The sequence below is a fragment of the Hydractinia symbiolongicarpus genome, chromosome 15, assembly GCF_029227915.1.
Source record: "Hydractinia symbiolongicarpus strain clone_291-10 chromosome 15, HSymV2.1, whole genome shotgun sequence".
Lineage (NCBI taxonomy): Eukaryota > Metazoa > Cnidaria > Hydrozoa > Anthoathecata > Hydractiniidae > Hydractinia > Hydractinia symbiolongicarpus.
Window position 1 is genome coordinate 7646642 of NC_079889.1, and position 24444 is coordinate 7671085.

Sequence of the window (24444 nt, forward strand, 5' to 3'; positions counted from 1 at the left end):
AATTTTGTTTTATTAAAAAGACTCATTTCGCATAACTTGGACACGTGATTAATCCGATTTACCGATTTTTTTGGACTTTACCCGAAAATCGGAAAAAACGGGTTTTTTGGACAATTTTTGGCAGTTTTTATGCGATCCACGAAAAAAACGGAAAATATGTGAAATAACTTTTATGTAGATTTCAGAAACTTTAAACAGAATGCAAAAATTCGCTGTGGAGCAAAAGTAATTAAATTTTAAGCAGATAGTGGCATTTTTAACAAATTTGACTTCACAGAAAATGTGCCGACGCAAGCACAAATTTATTGCTGCCATTTTGTTCCTTTTATGACGTACTATAAGTGTGCCAAGTTTGATTCACTTTGAACAACCCTATGAAAACTTATAGAGGGGGGGAGCGGAATCCGCCCCCCCCCCCCCCCACCTGTCATAGTACCCAGCTGGCAAAAAACGTCTTTAAGACGTCTTTAAGACGCATTTCTGTGCGTCTTTTTTACGTCTTATTTTGGTCTTAAATGTTCGCTTTCCTGACGTCTTTTTTCGTGCGTCTTTACGACGTCTTTTCCGTGTGCCGTAAAGACGTTTTTTTTAAGTTTTTAAGACGTCTTCCAAATGCGTTTTAAAGACGTCTTTCAAATGCGTCTTAAATGCGTCTTTTCTAGCTCTTAAATGTCCGCTTTTCCGACGTCTTATTGTGCGTCTTAAAGACGTCTTTTTCGCAGTCTTAAAGACGTCTTTGTAATACTTTTTTAAATGCGTCTTAAGTGCGTCTTTTTCAGGTCTTAAATGTTTGCGTCTTTTTTGTGCGTCTTTTTTGTGCGTCTTTTTTGTGCTTTTTTTTTAGTGGCATATAAGACGTAAACTCATAAATAAAGTCATTCTAGAAAGCTGTTTAAACAACCTTTGTCCTTAGAGGGATTAGAAATGCAGTAAAACTGTATAACTTCATCTTTTTGTAATATTTTCTTTAAATATCATAAATATCATAAGTAATTCTATATTATCAACAAATTTACAATAATTTTATTCACATCAGTTAAACATTAGTATTTGCTACTACACGTTTTTCTTTTTATGAGAACCTAGTTTAAATGTACGTTGAGGCTTAGTACTCAGTCAATAGCGTCTGAAAAAAAAGAAATAAAAGACTGTGAAGAAGATTGTGAGATTTTTTTTCTTATTTTAATTCTAAAATTTGAAATAGGCAAAGCCAAAAGCACTCACCGACGATTATTTGGAAAGATTTTTTCTCTGTTATAGCTATCTTTCCATTCTTTCCTCACAAGTTGCATTGGCAAAGAAAGTTTTAGTGAAAAATCTACAAAAGGAAAATAACCTGCCATTAATTTCTAATTTTTTATTTAATATGCAAGATTTCCGGACAATTGACGATTGGTGTAAAAGAACAAAAATCATAACTGTACAGTAAATAGTAGCTATCCGTACCGGCTAAGTGTTTTTTTTGACGGCATCCTTATAGTAGGACCCACCAATAATCTGAATACGCTGAATCTACGTAAAGAAGAAATCAACTAACCTCTTTGCGCCTTAAAAATGTTTGACTAACGAGTACTAGGGCACCAAAAAAGACCAGAAAAAAAAGAAGATTATCAAAAAAAACTGTAGAAGAGCTTCTTAAATTCTTTAATGTTGTGTATCTGTTTTTCGAAAACATAGCAAGTAAATGTAATGCAGCATACCATGTCCTTCACAGATTCTTTCACATTTTCAAGTTGGTTCAGCTCCTCTTCGTTGTCAATGGCCAAAAAAGCACCCGACTATCTTACTTCACCACCACTTAAACTATTTATCTTTTCGGTAAGTTTAAAAATGGCCTTGAGAATTTTATTTTGTCTTTCCAAGACTAACTTAATGCTTCCTAAGCAAAAGGAGAAATAATAATCATTGGTACTATCTTTGTTCATACACTCGCGTGAGTTACTTTAAGGGTAAATTTTTTGCGAGAATACACCTTTCCCGAGACCATGAGTCATACTTTTTTTAAAATAAATGAATACCATATTTGAATTCAGCATAGTTTGTTTAATTTATGTGTAAAAGTTTAACTTGATACGCCAACAGAAAGTGCTATTTTGAGGAGATATATATCACAGTTAAAGTCTTCGTAATGCTCAAGTTACCATGTCCCGCCTCGTTTTCAAAAAGAGGTTGGACATGCCACAAATCTTTAAATTAGAATAGCAGGTTGTTTACTTGCTGCATTGTTTCGAAATTTTCTTTGTTTATGACAATTTTGACAAGGAATTCAAATCTGTTGTTCGTTTTTCGTAAAACTCAACAGAAAAAGTTGCGGCACATCAAAAGAATAAGTCTCGGGAAAGGTGTATTAATTTCGCGATTTCGCGAATAAAAAATCGCGAGAATTAAATTTGGCGAATGAGAGAACTAAACAAGTTATAGCGTACAGTGTAACTTGCGTTCGTGTCGCTCCTGGCGTTCCAATATTTCTCTTGAAAAAACACGGATTAAAGAATTAGTGCAAGTCACAAAAAACTATTCATGGCATAATCAAGACGGAATTGCCGCAAGTTTTATCAAATATCATAGTGGTGATAATATGGCTATTTTATGTTTGACATAATCTGGTTTAGTGAGAGCAAAATTTAGGTTAAAAATCTGTTTATACACTGTTATAGCATGAGTTTACTTACGATTTATGTTTGTGCCACGGTATGGGGATACATCGTTGTCACTGTTGTTGTGGCTGGAGTGTCTAAAGTGATAAATTATTTTACTTTTTGAAAAAAGAGACAAAAAAGGAGTAAGCTAAATGTTATAACAACACTTACTGCAAATGTTCTCAAGTGAAGCAGCGGCTCCCCCGACGTTTGATCTTTTTGATATGTAGAATTTATTAGTATAAAATTAAAGAATTGGAAAATTCCTTGATTTTAATTTAAACCTGCCTAAATGTGATCGAAACTAGTAATAACGATAAGGAAAGCGTAGGGAATAAACTGCAACTTACTTTGAACTTTCTGCCACCCTTTTACTCGCGTTCCTCTTTTTAGACTTTTGTAGATTTGGTGGTGTTTTTACTCTGAAACAAGACAATTTCATAATTGATCAGGTGCAAGTGTTTGTAATTAAGGAAGATACCGCAATGATCCGGATTAGCTTAAAAGAAGTGCTAATAAATTTTTCCACGCATATAGCTGATTCAAAATTCCTGTTTTCTTTACAAGTATATATAAAATTCAACAATGTTTTTAGATGTTTTAAATGTTACTCTCGTATCACTGTCACATTCTTCATGCTCGAACAACAAAAATGCTCGATGAACAATTGATCCGAATTAAGGAACAAACTTCAAGACTTGAATTCAAACATAGAAGAAAGAGATTGAAAGAAAATCCTTAATCTACTTTATAATGCATTTTTACTAAACTTTAGAGACATTATGTTAGCATTAAATTCTTACGTTTTCATAAGTATAAGTCGTGGTTGAGGAACCACGCTTTCCTCTTCTTCGTAATCCTCCTCACCAAACTCATCATCATCTTGTTGCGACAACTCATCTGTGGCACTATCAATTGCTGCACAACTTTCTTTACTCCCTTTAAAAACAATAAGAAAAACGGTGATATAAACACAGCGGAATGTGGATGCCAAGCTAATGCAAACTTTTAAATCGTAAAGTAAGTTTGAATGGAAAGAATTAAAATACCAGAATATAAAATGTTACCAGAATATAATACTGTGCAACCATCAATTTGCAGCCAATCTTCTATAGGCGGGGCCCTTTCTTTACACGAGCAAACGAGTGTCATTTTGGCAAAAAATATGTTAATCGATTCACCTTTTTAATACTTATGCATCGATAATTAAATTAAATTACTGATGACAGAAAATGTCAATTTGCCATTCTTGAAATATGACATCAAAATTTATGCAGTATAATTAAATTTCTTTAAATGTGAATATCTTGAGAACGAAAGGAGCTTTTTGAAAAAATGTAAAATGACTTGTTAATCAACTTTTTAAGTTCTAAATATAAGTCCAATATCATTTTATTCCCCGGGTTTCCTTTAATTATTACTATTATTTACCCAGGATAGCCTCTTCAGTTCCTATTGGTACTGCTATCAACGAGGGTCCTGCGAAGGGGGTCCTAGCGCATTTAAAGCTCCCATTTGAGCTACGAAAGTCGTGGAAGCACAGCAATCGCTCAACTAGACAACCGCCTAAGATATCAATCCTATTCTCATGCTGAGCGCTAAGCAGAAAGGATAGATTCACACTTTTATAGTCTCTGGCATGACTCGGCCGGGGTTTGAACCCAAGACCTCCCGCACTGAAAGCGAACGCTCTACCACAAGGCTATCAGTCGGTAAGCTATATATTTCGCATGTGCTAGATCAAAAATTAAAGAGAGGATGAAAATTGGATTATACAGAGTTCTGATATGCTAAAAACAGCCTAACCATGTATGTTGGAACCTTAACTACCAATTTTTCTAATTTAAAACTGTATTTGCATGTACTATCTATATAATAATACGCTTGTGTGAGTAACCATGTGAGTCCACGACACGCAAAGTACGGGTCACTTTCTTACGAGATGGCATTACGCTAAAATTTACCAAGTTAAAAAAAGCGCAAATCAGGGGGTTATCACTTAAACTTGTAATTCTTTTTATTCGTTATTTTAAAAAATAAAACTCATTTTTTTATTTTATTAACACTAAGTTTTTATTTTTATTTTTAAATGTTTCTATTTGTTGTTGTTTTTTTTTTTGCTTTAAAAGCCCGTTCGTCGTTATAGATGGCATAATTTAATTTTACCCCCGGACTAATGTGCACGACGTATTTAACGGAAACAAATTGTTTATCAACTGAAAAAAGAAAAGCGCAGCGAAGAAGGTTGTCTGTTTTCCAAAGTAATCCTGGAAAAAGTTATTTCAAATTTACTCATCTTGAGGTTAGATTAAAGCTGATTTGTTTCTTTTATCATTTTTGTGTTCTGGGAACGAGGTTGCTTTCTTTTTTTAAAAAAATTTCGAATTCGAATGATAATTCGAATCTAAAATGTAAAAAACAAAACTGTTTTTGTAGAACGGCTTTTGTTGTCGAGCGAGTAAAAAGTTTATGTTGTTGTTAGAAATATTTGTTATAAAGAAGAAAAACGTACGATGATATAAAGTCAAAAAGAGAACTGATTGAAAATGTAACAGACAATTCTAGCTAGCTATACATTATCAATTTGTTTTCTTTAGGATGAAGCGAAGTTTAGTTATCGAAGTAAAAAACTGGTTGGACTTTCATCCAGAGAATGCGAAAGTGAAGCAGGTGAATTGTTTAGATTATCTGGTAGAGAAATGAATTTAGGTGAATAACGTTTTTAAGCCGTTTACACGCTTCCAGCTAAACTTTCCCTTAAATATGAAGTTAAGTATGTTTTGTCTTCAGCCTGAACAAATTCTTTTTAGTAATAATATACTCAGGGTCAGTTAAGAATATCTTAAGAATATGTCCAACCTCGATTGTTTGTTATAAACTTAAAAATAATTTGCCAATAGCTATAGCAAGCTTTATTTTATTAAGGCATTAGATATTTTCAGGACATGGACATTCAGAATAATGAGGATAGTATTTGTCCATAAAGTTAAGAACTTTTTTTGTAAGAATATATATACTTTAAACAATGGGTCAGAAGTTCAGAATATTTTAAGAACATGTCTAACCTTCATTGTTTGTTCTAAATATAAAAAAAAATGTCAATAGCTATAGCAACATATAGCAAGCTGTCACGAAAGTTAAGAACTTTTTTTGTAAGAATATACTCTTAACAATATGTCAGAATATCCTAAGAATATGTCTAAGCTTGATTGTCTGTTTTAATATAAAAATTTCTATGATGCACAAATTTAATTAGAAATTTACTTTTTTATCTCAAAAAGTGAACCTTTTTCTGTCCAAAGCAATGGGCCGTTACATGTAGCAGAATTTGCCATTAGCTATAACAACTTATAGCATGCTTTATTTTATTAAGTCATTTCATATAGCTATATATATTGAGGCCATAGCCCTGCTAAAAATATATTAGGAACAATAAGAATTGTATTTGTCAAGAAAGTTAAGAACATTAAGGTTAAAACGGAATAACACAATTCTTATAAAATACACGGTGTATATCCTAGATAAGAATTTAAACTATAAAAAGTAACTTTTCCGTTGTTACTGGTTTTAACGTGAAGACGTGGGTTATGTCGTTATAATAAAACTAATGTAAAGAAAGTTAAATTAATGTTTACATCTGTTACGTTACCGTTTAAATTATTATTCGATTCTTAAATTAGAAAACACTGCATTGTTATCATTGTTGAAACTTTCCAATAATCTTTTTTGTATGACTTAAAGATTTTTTCTATGTCTGGTATACCATTTTCCCTAATGTACTTCTGGCATGGCAAAGCAAGTATAGTTTTAGCAGATCTAGCTTTTTACATAACCGTTGTTAGACACCGTTATTTTATTTTTATTTTGTTGTTGGACCTGCTTATATTTTAAAACGTGTGAGCAACGTCAATCACAGGGCTTTTTTTCTCTTTTATTTATATTTTTTTTTAATGCTGCACATGCTAATTTTTTTGGACGTTTTGTTCCAGCGGCTATAGATATAGAATAATGCAAATTGTGACTTTTAAAAATTCAAATTACTGTGCTCTATGTTTTTATTTTGCACCCATCATATGGACTCGATGAGAGATTCAGTGGATTCTTCCACGGGACTTCGGCTAGTATATAATAAAATGCTAATACCTGTGAAAGTTATAAAAACTATTTAAAATCCATTTCCCTGAATGTCATGAAGTAATGGAAAATATATACGACCATCTTTATAAGGCAACATTAAAGTTTCTTTTCAACTTGTGTGTGTGTTAAAATCTTCCAAACTTTCCCTATATGACTAAAACCTCGTGTGTAGAAGATCCCAAGTTAACAAAATTTTTAATCTCGCAAATGGCACCTTCATTCAAGAGAAAAAATAGGTCTTGACCATTTTCCTTGAAAATTTTATTGCACTGAGTAAATGTTTCAGAGGACTTCTTTTCAGCAAGACGTTTCACCACCTGAACAATGGAATTGTTGCTATTTCGAACCATTTTTTTCAAACTTTGCATGTAATTTTCGAACTTAAATGCATAAATGACTTCTAAAGAACACTTAGCTATGAAGAATGTCATCATCAGCCAAATGAATTAAGGCATGAACGTTGTATACATTAAACAACTTTCCATAAACAAAAGAAGCATTACGAACAAACCAGGACAACAGATCTTTGGCATACTGAGCAAGATCTGAATCTAAAACAGCGCTAGCATTTAACAAAATTGACATGGACACGTGTAAAGCAAGAAAATGTTCGTAAACCTTTGCATCAATGACACCCTTAAATACAACTGGACCAAGGTATAGCAAAAACTGACGATATTCAGTAGCTTTGCAATAACAAAGATCTTGTAATCCTCTTGGCTGGCGATTAAAATTAGATGGCATTTTTCCATTGTAGCTACCTAACCTTTCTGATAAAATATTTGATTGCTGGCGTGAAATACGACAGAGATTTGGCCCTTTCAACACAAAAGTTAGAACACGCTTTAAACTCCAAGTAAAAACATCTAAGGGAGAATCTTTAACACAATCAAAACCAATATCTACTAAGGGTGATCGTTCTTTTTGATGAGTACCTTCAAAGATAAATCATGGTTGGTACGCAGGTCAGCATCATTAAAATCATTAAAAACAATTCTGTGTTCCAACCTTACACCTTTAACACAACATCGTTCACAAGAATAATAACCAGTGTGACTTATTGTACACTTTAGAAATGATCTGGCTGGAGCATCACAGATTATGGCTTTGAGAACAAATGTAAAATGTTGATTTTCAAAATCACGTGTTAAGTTTTCAACTTCATTGATAAAGTCAGAAAGAAATTCACGAACAGATGTAGGTTTTGTGTTCCCAAAAAACAAAGTGATAGGGAAGACATAACTGGTATCCTTAACAGAACCAAGAATTGGCCAGAACTGAGAGTTTGTTGACTTACACAATGGGACTCCATCAATATTAACCAGCAATTCAAGTGTATCGATTTGATCATTGATAAATGTGACAGCTTGAATTAATGAACTTTTAATTCCTAAATAACAGTAGCTGTTCGTACCATTAAAAACAACATTTTGTACAGTTCAAGGGGTTTTGAGCAAAGTTCGGCTGTCTTTCGGAAGATCAAGTCCTGATTTTCTTAAAATGAATAGAAGGTCATTAAGAGAATCTCTACCTAATTGGTATTTAGTGGTCCAGCTAACAAGATTATCTTGTAAAGTTGGCTCTACAACATCCTCTTCAAAAGAAAACAAGGAAGATGGGGAAATTTCTTCTTTGTTTATATCAACTGACATGCCTGGGGAGCTATCAAATTGTGGTTGACTTTCAATTTCTGATGTATCATCTAACATGTCATCACTACTTTCGCTATCTTCCTGCCTTAAAAACCCCTCAACTTTTTGCTGCAACCTCCGTCGTTTATTCCGCCTCTTTGACTTATCCATTTCTGAAATAAATTTAATGCTTAGCTAAAATTGATGTAAAGTTAGTTAAAAATATAGCTAGCCTGTGGATAAAATTTAAACTAGCTTGACAATTTCCATTAAGGACAGACAGATCCACTCTAAAGTTACAGTTACAACCTGTTAGTTAGCTACAACCCTGGAAAAAAATATTTTTCACTATTTTTCCAGGGTTGCAGCTAGCATAGCTACTAGCTTTAACAGTAAAAAAAGCAAACAATAAAATAAATATATATACATGACCTTAACTGCATACGATCCATAGCTCTTAGTCCCCAAACTCGCTTCAGAAATAAAAAGATAACTTTTTTAGTGCTCATGAAAAAACACGACCAATTTTAAGAAGAAACAAGCCTCAGTTCTATAAAGCGGGATACCATTTTGCCGGAACTCATTTGATGAATAATGCAAATAAAACAAACACAATTTTAACTTACTTTCTGCAACCAACCGGTTTCCTTGGTTTTGTTTAAAAGTTACCGCCGCTTCAGACATTCAAAATTGTACAGACGGGGGCAATAATTAAGTTTTTTACTTTTTAATCACTCTTTTAAATGATAAATACAGATTTACCATGCTATTTTAATACAATACAAGTTTTTGAAATCAAGTTATTGTGAGATATATTTTTTATTGGCATTATCGTTTTTACATAAAAGAAGTAATTCAATGTTACCTGCGGAGAAATGGTAGAAAATCACGAATAATAACCGGTCTTTTTTCGATCTTTTTTTGCATCCTTCAAATGCGCGTCTTAATTATGCACGAAAAAGACGTCTTAAAGACGTCTTTTATCACAAACGAGAAAAACCGTGCCTGAAAAAGACGCATAAAAGACGCCTGAAGTCGTGGATTTCTGTCTGTCTAATACGTTATCTATATAATAATACGCCAGTTCCGTGTGTCTGTAACAGGTAAAGTGGATGTGTTGTTTTTTCTAAAGAAACAGCTGCGGTAACATGTCACTTTTGCTAAACATTTATTTCTGTTCTGTCTTTTGTGTACTTTTTCAATTTAATTTAAAATTTTTGTTATAAAAAGTCACGGTTAATTTATTTTGTTGTTCTCATAAAAACCTTTGTGTAATTATGAATTGATGTCGATATGTTTTGGTTCTATAACATCTTGAAAAGTGACCCTGGTTTCCACATGCGTTACAAATGTGGTTTTCAGCAGGGCATCTGTTTTGATGGGGAAATGGTCCATCACAACGATAACATTTAGCATTTTGAGGTTGGCCACTTTTACTCATTCCTCGTTGGTTTAAAGAATGTGGCTTACCTCGGCGGTCGGTGTAAACCGACCGCAATTAGTTGAGTCGCTCTGTATCGTTCGCCTGTGCTTTTTGAAGAACTTCTGCTTGCTGTATAGTGCTTTCTAAAGTCTTTCCTGTCACCAGTATTTCTTCCAAGGTTTTATCAGGATTTCTGAAGCTATCATATAGAAAACTACATGTCAAAGCCATGCAATAGTACGATAGCGACCAAGTATGTATCCTTGGGTTGTCGAGAACTTCGTCAGCATCCTTCTGGGTATTCTAAATTAATGTGGTCACTTAAACATATGCATTTTCAGCATCTTGTGGTGGGGCGAAAGCAACACAGCTATCAAACAACGGTGTAAGGAAAACGCGCGTCGGTAACATATTGTTCTCGCAGGCAAGCTTTTTTTTATATGTTTCCACAAATTCGAAGATTAATGGTAAAAACAACCATACACTAGTGTTACCGGGAGAACATTTCGAATTACATTAATTCCTGTTCATTCGAAATCGACAAGAAATCTATCAGGACTAATGGTTGTAGTTCATCCCTTTGATTGAATTAGTTACAGCTGTGAGAAAGTTAGTATTTATACCTTCTGTCTGTGATTGTAGTAGTTCGAAAACACAAGTGAACAAATATGTCAGTGCAGAGTTACAGTGAGTTTTGTGAGGAAATTGCCCTAGGTGGGAGTTATCCAGGTGGCAATTATCCAGGGGGAGTTTTCCTAGGTGGGAATTAAACTGTGGGAAATTATCCAGAGAGTATTAAGCGGGTGGTAATTTTCCGGGGGCAATTATCAAGGTGGAAATTATCCTGTCACTTGCTGTCGAAATCGCAAATGTCATAATTCTTAACCCTTTAACGGTAAATTTTAGTGACCTTAAAATTTTTTTATTTTTCTGTGATTTACCATGAAAAGAATGTTGAAAGTCCCAGCACCTTACGATTTTTTTTATTTTTTGAATTTCTGCGACATTTTTTTTTTTAATTCTAATTTTAAATTAATTCTTTTCTTTTTTTATTTACAGGCACAGGATAGGTTATTTAGGGGTCCTAGTACATTTAATTTTTCTATTTAAGCTACTGGAGTTGTGAGCGAGCAACAACCGCCTAAGATATCGATGCTATTCTCGTTTTAAATTTAATCTTTGATATGAACCAGGGTGACCAACTATTCGTCGTAGATGTTCACAACAGCTTGGATGAGCCTTCATATTTAAAGCATGCACCATAAGACCCTGTAAATCGGCAGCCCAACTCTCTATTCTGTTACCATATTTTTTTCTGACATTTACACTTTCTTAGGTATCGATATAAATTTATTTACAATACTTGGTCCCTTGTGTCACGTGACATTACGTGGCAGTGAATTTAACAAAACGCGTTTACAGTATTCTGATCTCAAGTCGATAGAAAGTGATACCACGGTGCAAATATCATCTTGGAAGTCTCCAATGACATTCCCCTTATCCAAGTGGAGAGGTCGGATGACATGGAATGTGAGGACAGACAGAGCACCTCCGTGAACAGAGAAGGCCAAATGACTGAAGCAGACACATTCCCCTTGGTAACTAGCTACTTCGATAAAAAAATTACAACTTTAAAAAGAGAGCTTAACAAACACTTTCGATTCGCTTCTTCTTTTAACATTGACATTGAAAGCTGGACGAAGCTATCAAACTTAGGCTTTATAATTATAAGTATCAAAAAATTGAAGTGCATAACAGCAGACCTTCGAAGAAGAAATAACTTTATCTGCATAGCCGATTGTTCCCCTACAGGATGGAAAATCGTTGATGAAGACGCTACAGACGAGGCAGCTAGTGATAGCGACGACGAAAAAAGAATAAGAACCGCAGAATGGCGTGGACTTGCAAGTGGAAAAACCAAGGAGGAACGAATTCAATCGCATCGTGCCAACTCACACGATAATAAAACCATGTCAAAGATACATCACCCACTATTTAAAACCAACCTAAGACGGCACACAAAAAGGAAAAAAGACACATCAAATTAAAAATATGTTTATAAATTATTTTACGTTTCTTTATGTACATGTATTGAAAATAAGACAATATGTAATACTCTAGTATCAAACAAAATTATGAAAAACATAGCAACTGATAATTACACTTTGGATACAATAAAAAAAAAAAAATAGTGTTGAAACCCTAAAACATGCATAATTTGCAGACAATAAGACAGCTTTTCTCGAAACAGAATTCGTAACGGAATCTAAACATCAACTTTTAGAAAAAGAATTTATTATGAAAACAAAATCACCTTCCTAAGTTATACACCCTCTATCAGTGAGTAGAAATTCTAACAACAAAGAAGGCTAATAATTGATTTAACTCACGTTCACAAATATAACAAATTTGACGACCGAAAAGCACTTTCCCGTTACCTCTTCATAAGTAATTTTTGTTATAAGTGCGATCTTACACAAGGTTATCATTACGTCGATATATTGATGTAACATCAAACGTACTCACATTTTTCTTGGATTATAAACGGAACAACGAAATATTTCTTATTTACAGTACTATTTGGGTTATCATCAGAAAATATACTTCAATCACTAATAGCTTTTCGACAATACCTTGGAATTCAAATTTGTGTTTATCTAGACAACGGGGCTGGAGTTAAGTCTCTTGAACAAAAAGGTGTACAGCATCCAAAAATTATTTGATCATCTCTGTGTACAGCAGGCTTTGTAGAAAATATCGAAAATCCTTCTGATTGCCTTCACAAATACTAAAATATTCTACTTACTTTCTGTCAAAACTTTACACATCAGTTAAAAAATTCGCACAATTAACAGGAGAAATTATATCAACGACATTTGTCCATGGAGACAACGTGAGGCGAAAAACGCGCTTTCAATATATAGTTATAGAGCAATCTTGGGATTCGACTACTTTTCTGGCGAGGTAATTTACATCGACTAAGCTCTAAAGCATGCTTCATAACCCAAGAATGTCATTTAGAAATATTCTCTGAGTGTAGTCACAATTGCGTGTGAGCAATTCTTAACAATAAATTCGTTTGTCAAAAATTTCTCCATTAAGTTGAATACTTAGAAAACTCAACTTTGCGAGAACTTCACGCAATATGGTTCGCTTTGATGAGTTGCGCAAAAGAAATTCGCAACAATACATCACTTTGGTTTTGCAATAACTACTCAGCAATAAGGATTGTACAAAAACAGGCAGTAATAAGATTGAATTACAGCTGTTTACTATAGATTATGGGAATTACTTCAAAAAATAACATTAATATAAAGCCGATATGGATACTCCAAGAATAAAACACACACGAGCATATGAAATCTCGAGATTAAAGGACAAAGACCATTGACTTAGTCCTTGTTTGATGATAAGGAAAACCACAACGTAAAGGGAATTAACTTTAAGTATTACTGCCCTGGAAGCGAAGGAGTGAATGCATTCGGATAAAATTGGAAGGGAGAAAATTTTCTTCTCCCTCCAGTTACTGAAATTTCAAGATTAATAAAGAAAATTAAAAGAGAGAAAGTTAAAGGCACTCTAATAATACCAGCCTGGAAAAGTGAAGCATTTTGTCCCTTGCTTAGAGAGAAGAATATTCTTAAAAGATATGTAAAAAGTGCTAAGGAGCGAGGCGACAAAAACCTCTTAGAAAAAGAAAAAAGCAGCTTTTCAATTTAAGGATATGAAAAAAGATTTATAATATGATATTATAACGCGGTTCTCTATTAAATAAATTTCTACACCACGGCCTAATAAAAGAAATAGCGTCGTACACTGTACACCAAAAATTTGTTGAATAAAAATAGTTGTCGTACCAAGAATTTGTGGAATACAGTGGACTATCTATAACTCGAACAGCCACGGGGAATCGGAAACCGTTCGAGTTATAGAGAGGTTCGGGTAATAGAGACGCTTTGTATTTTATTTCGCAGGACTTGTTTTCTGCTTTACGTTTTGTCCCAGCAACAGACGCCATGATTGTAAACTCCAATACCAAAGAATCTTGTTTACGTTTTCTTCGAATGACATTCGAATCATTTAAGACCCCTCACACATGCAGATATGAAACATTCGAATCACTTAAGACTCTATTTACGTTTACAGAGCCAAAAAAATACAAAAAAACTGTTTGTGCCATAAAAAGTTCTAGATACATGTTGCAACGTTCGAGTTATAGAGAGGAAATACCCCAAGAGACCAAAAAACGTTAGAGTTAAGGAGAGATTCGAGTGATAGGGGTTCAAGTAATAGAGAGTTTTTTATGAGAGTTTTTTAGGAAGTTCCCACCGTGCCAGTGAAATCGTTCGAGTAAAGGAGAGAGTTTAGTTATAGGGGTTCGACTTATAGAGAGTCACTGTAATAAAAATAACGAAAATAGAATACTTGGTAGAAATCGGGCTATCTAAACTTGTAGTGGAAGTTGCCAAAAAAACAGTGGGACAAGTAAAAAACATTTGAAACGTTTGACTGGAAATTCACGAAAGTGGTTGTTAGCTGCGAGAAGTGTTACCCCACTAGCAAAAAATATAATTGTTATTTTAAAAAATAATGTTCTTCGTTCCCGGAAATTCCGCCCTTTCCCTCTGAGGCAAAGTTCGTGATTTTATATCTGGCCAGTTTGATTAAGTCTGGTTAATCCTTATCCGTAATCGAAGGTTTATTCTACGCAATAAAATATTACCATAACTAATGCGACCAAAATCCATGCAATTCGAAAATGTGCAAAGCTGTCTTAGAAGCCGCCAAAATAATTACTCATAAAACAGTTAACCAGAAAGCCCAGAATACCATGGAACCAATCAACAGAATATATGATGTTTTAGACGGGACAAATTCTCCTTACTTGATATTTATCTTGATATTTTCTGGATTGTTGTGGTATAACGGGCTAACCTTTCTCAAAAGATCTGATTTTGTACTTCAAGATACGCACATCGAAATCTTCATTAAAGATCAAAACAGATATCTAGCCATTGGTTGTTTTTAGGCAAGTTAGGGTCAACTATCTCCAGTGAAGCCACTTAAGAGATGCTTCAAGACAGCAAAAATAGACAAGGATTCAGAAGAATTAGGTAACTTACGTCCACAAAACAACACGTGTTACGTAAAACAAAAACACCCATATCCTACACTACAGCCAGATCCCCCATTACAGCCAGTTCTTACACTACAGCCAGATCCTACACTACAGCCAGACAGACCGTTTTAGAATCAATAAAGTTAATAGGAATGAACCCAGAAAGATATGGACTCCACAGTTTGAGAGCAGGAGGAGTCACACGAGGAAAATCTCGAAGTTACGGTGGGTGGAGATCAGACCGAGCGACGAACGGTTATATTAATGACAGTGTGAATACATATCTTCAAATTTAGTGCTTTTAACCCCTTCCCCACTGTGATTTAAACATCTTACTAGACTGACTTTACTACCAGAAAAAAGATTATATATATTTAAAAATATAGTTATTTTCGTTTAAATCTATGAATTAGAAAATAACGAAATATAATCGTCTGGACGGACTACTGACTAGGCGCTCAATTGCTTGCTTTACATTTTTAATTCTAACTGAAATTTTTTGTATCAGTACCAAAAAATTCCGTGCTGTTTGTCACATGTGTTGCGCAAATTTATTTCTTAAATAGCAATAACTGGGACTGCTCATTCTGTCACCATACTGCTGGTTGGCTACTGGTTCCGGTCGTTCTGTCACCATACTGCTGGTTGGCTGCTGGTTCTTGTCGTTCTGTGAAGACTGGTGTTACCTGTTTTAGTCATTGTGCGGTAAACTCATGTTTTACATGTTTTGCATATTTTGACTTGAAATCCCATATACGAAGATATATTTTTAGAGACAATGAGAGCAAAATTTGTAAGTTTAAGTTACATCCAATTGAAAAACACCACAGCGAAAAAAAATTGCCGACGTAAATTAAATATTTTTGCTTGCATTTTCGTTGGACATTACCGAGTGCCGCGGGAATTAAAATCAAAACAAAGTCAAAAATTTAAACAACCAACTGTATTGTAAAATTGTAGCGAAACGTCGCAGCAGCGGAAATAGGGGAAAGGATAACTGTCTTTCGTTTTCTATCTTTCTCGTTTTTAAAAAAGGAAAAACGAACGTAAATACATTTTTTTCCTCATGTGTTTATTGATTTCTTATCTTTATTCAAGTACTGAAAAGTTATGCTTCAAATATAAACACTTATAGGATTTTATTTCAAAGAATCAGCTAATTGTGAAAACAATACATATGCTTTTTTATAAGAACCTTGGTAATAAGAACGTCAAAGCTGAGATTGTGAGAACAGTTAAGAACATTAAAACGTACTTAACCTGAACTCCTATAGATTAAAAATAGAATAATAGATTATAGAACAGAATAATACTTTCGCGCAGCATGGTTTGCTAAAAACTTTATTTCTTTTATTAACGGTTCCTGATATGACTGCTTTAGAATGTAATATCTTCCCTGAGTGCCCTGGGTGGTGGGTCCTCCTTCAGAGTCCTCGGTCCTGAATTCTCCTTCTGAATCCCGGGTCCTGAATCTCGGTTTTCCGGTATGTCCTGCTAAAATCATGCAAATGCAAAGCTAGCTGCTTGTTATTTGTAAATAAAACCTTTGAATAAAAATAAGTTTTTGTAAGACTTGATCAATGCATGTGTTTCTACCATAACAAACAATGCGGAGAAGGCGCGTCACTAGATTCCAGCTCATTTTGTGCGTTTCTCGCAAAACGACTAATTGCTGGTTCATTCAGTAGAGAATTCCGACAATTTTACTTGTAAAAGATTAAGAAAATAATCAGGTTTTCCACTTAATTCCGACAAAGTTAATTGGTTAAAGAGCTCTCAGGGGTTTACCCTCGCCTTCGAAATAATTTACCTGCACAATTTTCAAGAGAATCAGCTGGAGAAAAAGCTCGAACGTCAAGCAGCCATATTTGTTGTTGTCATATGTATAGAAAAAACAAATGTGTTTTTTTCGAGAAATACCGGACGATATATGAATCCTTCAAAGATGTACGAGGGTAACGGTTTATTCTTCACTTCACTAAATAATCTTTAAATGAAGGACGATGGCTAGCCAAAGTTTAAGGCCAAAATTCAACTGTAAATTTTCGGTGTCCCTTTAAATATACTCGGTGTATCATACCACGTCTTTTTTAAGTAAAAATGGCAGTCTTGAAAAATTCGTGCCTTTAAGAACTTTTTTTGTCAAAAAGCGAGTTGTGGCTAGTTATCTTATTTAAATGGTATATCAAAAACTTAGCAGTATACTATGTTATTTCTGTTTAGGTTTCAGGAGCTGCTCCAAACTTGTCATGGAGGGTATAGCTATAGGGTGCCGATAAGCTGCATACGCCGTAAAAAGTGCGGGCGTTTTCGGGCGAGTTCGGCGTTTTAAAAAAAATCAGGTATTTGCCCGAAAAACCCCGAAGAGACCCGAACAATGCCCGAAAAAGAAAAGAAAAACAGACACTAATGATTCAAAAAACTATAAAAATTAAAATAACTTACTATGTGGTAGCAAAGTTCTTAAAAGAACTTTTTTTAATAGTTTAAAATAAGATTTACTTGATAAATAACTTATATATATACTTTATAACTCCTTTATCTTCAAGCGCCTTCTTCCAACTATCGTCCGCATGGTATGTTACAAGGAATTGCATTTCGGGATTTCACACACTTTTCATTTCAAACACACGTTTTACAAACTCAGTATAGAGGTAGAAAACCTTGATCAGCTACACAGCGTTAGAAAACCAGATCAGCATTACCAGGACCGTTGTATGAAAATTCGAATGACTATGTTTTTAACACAAACATGTATGTGTATGCAATCCAAGCTACTGATTTTTTAAAAAAATCTACAAGTCATACCAGATGAAAATATTGATTAACAGTGAAGATAATTATCGATATACACCAGACATGTTGAGTTTTATTATGTTTTGGACAAAAGTATTGTCTTGAAAGATCCATTTTTAATCAGTGCTAGCTAAATCAAGTTATACAAACATTTTCGAGATAGCTATACACAAAATACCAACACATAACAGTTTTTAATTGAAATGGAAATGGATTGATAATATTTTATTGAAACAGGATGAACGGTGCGACACCTGGAAAGTTAGAAAGTTTGCTTTAGTCGTATATATTTGTTCTTATAAAAATGTTATTAGTATGTACTGTAGCAAAGCTTGATATACACTTTTTTGATCTTTGGCTTTACCTTGAGTTGTTTTTGATATGTTTAGCTTGAAATTGTTCTTATGTTTCTATATTTTGAGCATTATAAATTTATTTTGTTGTACGTATGTTGCAAGTATTTGCAATGTAACATCACGTTTATAAGTATATACACGTTTCGAATAATGTAACAATTGATTCAGTGAAAATATTTCCATGAAAGTTGTTCTTCATGTTTTCGAGTATGTGTTTGTGTTTTTTAAGAGTCTTATTAATAAAACTTCAGCTCTCTCTATGTTCTTATTGTTTTCTTATTTTTCAACCATTCTCAGCGTAATTGTTTTTAATTTTAAGTATATTTCTTTACGACAATTTTCTTTGGTGTATTGCAAAATCGTTTTAACGAGTCTAAATTATGCTAACACATGCAGTTAATTATTACAAAATATTAAATTTTGCGAACATTTATCAACCCTGAGTGGGCGAAATAACAATCGAAACGTTTTCTTTGACATGATTGGATCAGGGAAAACAACCAGCTTCGGGAACTTTAAATTTTCATAAATGCACCACCTGCTTCAGGGACGCGCCTACTACAATAGCTTGAATAGCCGTTGTGTTTTTTTCTCTTTTAATAATATCTCTAGGTTATATCTCTACAAAACAACGTAATAGAACCTTGTCTCCCTTTAAGTACCTCATGAACTTCTTTATCATAATGTAAACATTGTCTGAGATCAGCGACAGTTTAATAAACACTAAACTTCAAGTAAAAACAGCGTCTAGTTTACTCTGTTAAAAGTCCATTGTAATAAAATTAAGATCCGGTGCACATCATTCTCACTGGATTTGGCTTTTTATGCAATGAGATACCTGGGAATTTCTAAGAAAAGGGAAAGTACAAGTTTAAGTATTAAAGGAGAAGCAAACAAAAAACTTTTTTGTGGCAGCCACAAAATAAATTTTAGGCGAGGTAGCAAAAATTAAGGAACGTCTAAATCCCAAGTTTTAATAAAATAACTACTATAACGACACACAACTATGTTTCATAAATAAATATCCATATTCCTTCCTAAGAACATTTTTACAAAGTTTTTATGGCTGTGTGGGTAAAAAAGAAGCAACTTTAAGATGTACTTGGTATAATCTTAGTATAATAATGTGTTGTTGTGCTGCAAAGTTTTAAGCCAAAAATTCACCTTTTTAAACAAGCAGCTTTAATTTATTACCTCCTTAATATAAAAACAGCAAATCTTTCAGCAAAACCATTTTTTACCTGATTTGATGCTAACTAAGTATTAAAACTATACAATTGTCAAGATTTTTACGAGATATTCCACACCAGCGGACATGGTCTTTGAAATTATCTCAGGCATCATGAATTTTCAATCAGCAACCGTGCCGCGGCTATTCTCCTCTCCTTTAATCTGTAAAGACTTTTCTAGAAAAGCGATAAATAATTCCCAATTTCCACAAGGGAATTTCCTTATATACAAAAGCACTATGTAATCTCCTTTGACATACAATCACTAACATAAGAAAAAAGAAATAAAGAAGGAATACAAGTAAGTAATGTAATGTGTTTTAAATTCTTGATAATAGAATATAATTCTTATTTTTATAGAAAATTTATGCAATTTTACGCCCTAAATTCCTGTTTTAATTTTTTCTAGTACTCAAGTTTAATAAAAGTTTAATTGGCGGGAATAATGTGTATTTTTCATTACCATTATTCCATAATTACACCCGTACTTCATCCGTAGAGTAAATAATTTGCTGACGGCGAGCCGTTTTTCCGAAACAACTAGTCTCTTCATTATTAATAGCCAAATTATATGTGTTTGCCCACAAAAAACACGTAGTGCTACGGAAACACGAAATGTGACGGGCGAATTCCTGGATTTATCTCCGGGCTACCGACTAGTCTATATAGATGACTTCCCGTGGATTGATTTTCTTGCTTGCGATCAATTTATTAATAATCTTTTTTAGCTCAAAAATATAAAACATTGGTGTATTTTCGTTTTAATAGTTCTGAATAGTGAGATAAAATAGTTAATGTTAACTGGACATTTTTGTAAAAGTTACAAACAATCTCACAAAGGTATATTTAATATAACGACTGGCGCTAGTCGATAACCAAATTACTTTTCATTGTAAGAGTATTTAAGTAAATACGGGGATTTTATTTAAAGATAAAAAAAAACCTCGTAACGTGAGCCAAAAAACAAAATATATCTACTGAGGAAGGTTTTTGTTATATTTTGATTCGTATTTCAACTAATCCGGTTTGTCTCTCAATAACCGAAATTCCCGTGCCTGGGCTTAAGTTACACAAACTAAAAGTGACTATGCAAACAAACAAATGCTAAAATACTAATCTCAAAGTAAGAATATCTCTAGGGGTTTACCCTGTAGTTGGATTTAAAAGTTTTTCTCTCTATGTTATGTATCCATGTTATTTGTTTATAAACCTTTAACCTTCTGTCTTGAACATAATATTTTCTAGATTAAAATATGTACGACTGTAAATATTGTGACAGAGAACTTGACACTAAATTGTCTCGTGTTCAACATGAAGAGTCTTGTCATGTTGATGAAGAAGAGTGTGTGTGTGATGACTGTGGTAATGAGTTTGATAGATGGTCCAGTTTGATGCAGCATCTGATACATGCTCATGATTACAATGATGAAGATTTTGATTCCGATGGTAGAATCGGTGATGAGGTGAACATTTAAAACTAGGTCCTATGCGAAACCATTTTGAATTTAGCTATAGTAAATCATGTTATGTAGATTATCATTTTTTTATAGGTTTATACTTGCCCATTTCCATATTGCGGGAGGGAATGTGACACCGAATTGGCCTTGGTACAGCATTGTGAAACTTTTCATGGAAAAAGTCAAAGCATTCATTGTCCTGAATGCAGAAGATGGTTTCAAAAGGAGTCTAGTATGATGCAACATTACCAATCTGTCCATGATGATTGCGCAACCGACCAAACTGACACCGAAGAGGATAATGGCACTGATAGCAGTAACACGAGTGAAACTGAAAGCGAAAGTGAGGAAAGTTTGGAAGGATACTTGCGTGAGCGTGTGTCTCGCATCAATGTGACATTAACAGATAGAAGGAAATCTCGTCAGGTGGTGCAGAGAATTTTGGATCAGTTGGGTGGTTGTTTGGATTATTATGGAAGTGTCTTCAAAAAGCAATTCATCAAGTCGGGAAGTTATGCAACTAATACAAAGATTACCAAAGCTGATGAATTTGATTTTGATGTACCATTGAAGTACTCGTTAGAAGAAATTCACATAAAGCGGAAAGGGCATGTTTACTACGATTTCCGAAAAAAACAAGCGGTAATATATCTTTGTTACGTTTATTTAAAACCTGTTTTTCCAAGAAGCATGAAGCAATGCGCAACTTACTTTTCAATGTAATAAAGGTTAATTTTAATTGTGTGACAAAAAGAAAGTTTTATCTGGCTTTTCCACTCTATTTTGCGCTGTACAAAGTTCTTCTTTCGAAGATAACAGACTAGTGCTGTATTTCAAACCTAGAAACAATAACGATAAAAATGGGTGCGTTGTTGTTATAAACCTTAGGTTACAATTAAATAAGTAGAGAATATTGTTTGCCCATAGTAATTAAAGATGTGAAAAAGTTTTTTTTCTTGACGATGCTTCGTTAAAGCCTTTTTCTCTTTTTTATAGACTCTCAACTTGAACGTTCCTATGAGAGTCATACACACTAAAGATCACTCTGGTATTCCAAGCGGATATGTGGAAGTTCAAACCAATACAGGAGTAAGGATTATTCCAAGAAAAATACAAGAAGAGTTCTACAAGGATTTGCAATGCGCAGTGGATAATTTTGAGTGTATGTTTCGAAATACAGTTATATATCTTTATAGTTATTAGCCTTTCCACAACGGATGCAAACTCGTAAAAATGATCAATTTAATTATAAGAATTTTTAACCATTGCTATTGTAGATGTGGACCTCCAAAAGAAAGCTCAAGGACCTGCTTTAACCTTAGTAATCCATCAACCAGGTTCTCATAACATAAGCGTTGATTTTTCACCATCACTCGCCACAAATCAAGTAACTTTGAAAGATTTTAATTGGCCAAGACAGGAGACAAGAAAAGTATTGCCCAAAAATCTAATTAAGACTATCTTTGATGTTGGTTTGCACCTTGTACCAAAAAAATTAAAATTTTGGTACATATCTGTATCATATGCGGGAAGAGCATTGATGAATGGAATGGATTTGGAAGATTCCGGCTGTAGAAAGTCTTGCCACAAGTTATTAAAAGCTGACTTTCAAACATGGTTAGGTCAATCCAATCATCAACTATCTGGAATATCAACAATGATTTTTAAGGTGACTATAAAGCTGATCAATACAGTGTAAATTTTCAGTGAAATATGATTTCTCTATATCTTTGTCAGGTGAAATTCAGGATAAAAAATGCTTTCATGAATCAGCTGTATAAGTTCAACGGACGTGTCTTGCCTTTACTACTTTGCTAGAAAAATAGCCTATTGATTATAAGACGAAATGAGTTATCTCAAATAGCGAATGTGATATATTTTTAATGATTTCTGTGGATTTATCACGGGTTAACGACTAGTGAACTATTCTTATCTGGAACAGTCTTCCCTGAAAGTTTCCTAATAGTAGCTAATTCAATGTAGTTTTTCTTTATAATTCATACTTTTTAGCTATTCATTGCTCAGTTGGCAAAATATTCACATTTAAAGAGCACCAACCTGATCTGTCCTAAATCAACAAATTTTATACAGGCATATACACAAGGGTAGTTGTTATAGAAAAGTTAACTAGGATAATATACTTTTAAAGTCATTTCTTAAACATTATATCAGAAGCTTAGTTCGAGCTTTATTCTAAAAGAAGATAAGTTTCAGCTTGTGAACAAGAGAAATGTTATCCTTTAATATACAACCTTTTTATTTCTGTTCAATTTTTTTAGCATCAATTGTTCTGGATGAACGAAGACAACCCAAGTATGAATTGGTCGAGAGATCAATTGTCTAAAAGATATTTAGACATGCTACAAGATTTAAGCAGTCGATTAAGAAAGGGTGAAATTTATAATTACTTCAGAGATGTTGAGAACGTGTTGCAAGGGATGGACGAGGAGACGTTAAATCGGGTAGCAAATCTTGCAGATAAAAGAAGAAGGGAACTTTTAAACATGGATTAAAGTTTATTTCATTCCACTGCATTTGTACTGAAATGAACATTCATAGTAAATTAGAAACTTTCTATTTTTAATGCTATTAATCCTAAAAGAAAATATTTTGAATGATTAAAACGTTGCCGGCTTATTTGCTTTAGCTACCTTTAATGAAAAAGGAACAAAATGTAAATAAGAAAATGAAGATTTACTATAAAGCATACAGTTTTTAACAATTTTGTATTCTATTTTTATTTTTTAGGTGATTCAAAGTCCTTTTATATAAATATTTTATAAATGTGTGTAGAATACGATAATAAATTTAATTTAAAGTTTAAATATTTGAATAAAATTTACAATAATAGTTGTAATGCATTTTGTAACATAAGGTCTGTTCAAGACAACGCTACTGTCAGTCTATTTCAGACTTTTACTGACTACTCAATATTAGATTTTACAAAACATCAAGTTTATATATGAAAAATGTAATTTTTTAATTTTTTTAATGAATTGTTTTATTGATGGGTTAAAAAAGTAAAACAAACAAGTTAAAATAAAGCAAAAGCTTTTCGGTATAAAACCATCGTCAGTGCATATAAAATGTTACTATGTTACAATTATTCAGTCAGTATATACAAAGTAGAGGCATAATGGTCCTAAGAGATCAAACGAAATAAAGAGAAAAATAATTAACTAATCACGTCACGCCATTTCAGAACAAAAAAAGCTTTTTTGAATCATTTAATACGGGTTTTTTCAATGCAATTAGTGACGCTTCTAAATTTGTTTTATTGTTTTTAGTTTTTATTTTATTTTATTATCATGGTGGATGGTTATAGTTTCTTTTTTTTGTTTTTTGCATTTTATTTACCAGTCAAGCAAAATGTAATTGGTTTTTCGTAAATGAAGATAATAAAAAGTGTTTAAATCAGTGTTTACACCTTTCAACTAAACAAGCTTAGTTGCTTCAACTGAAAGTTGAAGTATATACGGGTAAGCAGCCTTTCAACTTTTATGTGAAATAGTTGAAATGCTTTTGGTCATAAAAAACTTAAACAATTACAATAAATAAAACATATTAAAAGAGCTATTACAACTCTTGCTGTATGGCTGGTGGAAGTAGCTAATTTCTAAGTGAACAATATGTTATGTTCGGTATGATCATAGCCTA

At 33.3% G+C, this 24444-nt stretch overlaps 1 protein-coding gene and 3 long non-coding RNA genes across 4 annotated transcripts; 1 reads left to right on the forward strand and 3 right to left on the reverse strand.

The window, feature by feature from the left end:
- Positions 1–849: 849 nt before the first annotated feature.
- On the reverse strand, positions 850–2224 carry LOC130629246 (uncharacterized). Its single transcript, XR_008981927.1, has 3 exons — positions 1447–2224; positions 1225–1318; positions 850–1126 (listed from the first exon to the last, which is right to left on the reverse strand). It is a non-coding gene; the product is annotated as an uncharacterized LOC130629246 (long non-coding RNA).
- Positions 2225–2648: 424 nt separating this feature from the next.
- LOC130629114 (uncharacterized) lies at positions 2649–3882 on the reverse strand. Its single transcript, XR_008981910.1, has 3 exons — positions 3443–3882; positions 2811–3061; positions 2649–2734 (listed from the first exon to the last, which is right to left on the reverse strand). It is a non-coding gene; the product is annotated as an uncharacterized LOC130629114 (long non-coding RNA).
- A 13341-nt stretch (positions 3883–17223) lies between these two features.
- Positions 17224–19502, reverse strand: LOC130629030 (uncharacterized). The gene is made up of 2 exons (XR_008981891.1): positions 19343–19502; positions 17224–18949 (listed from the first exon to the last, which is right to left on the reverse strand). It is a non-coding gene; the product is annotated as an uncharacterized LOC130629030 (long non-coding RNA).
- An 89-nt stretch (positions 19503–19591) lies between these two features.
- LOC130629029 (uncharacterized) lies at positions 19592–23820 on the forward strand. The gene is made up of 6 exons (XM_057442124.1): positions 19592–19631; positions 20576–20793; positions 20881–21429; positions 21784–21949; positions 22065–22456; positions 23067–23820. Exons 2-6 carry the CDS (start codon positions 20584–20586, stop codon positions 23298–23300), a joined length of 1551 nt encoding a protein of 516 aa, XP_057298107.1. The 5' UTR covers positions 19592–19631; positions 20576–20583; the 3' UTR covers positions 23301–23820.
- Positions 23821–24444: the final 624 nt, after the last annotated feature.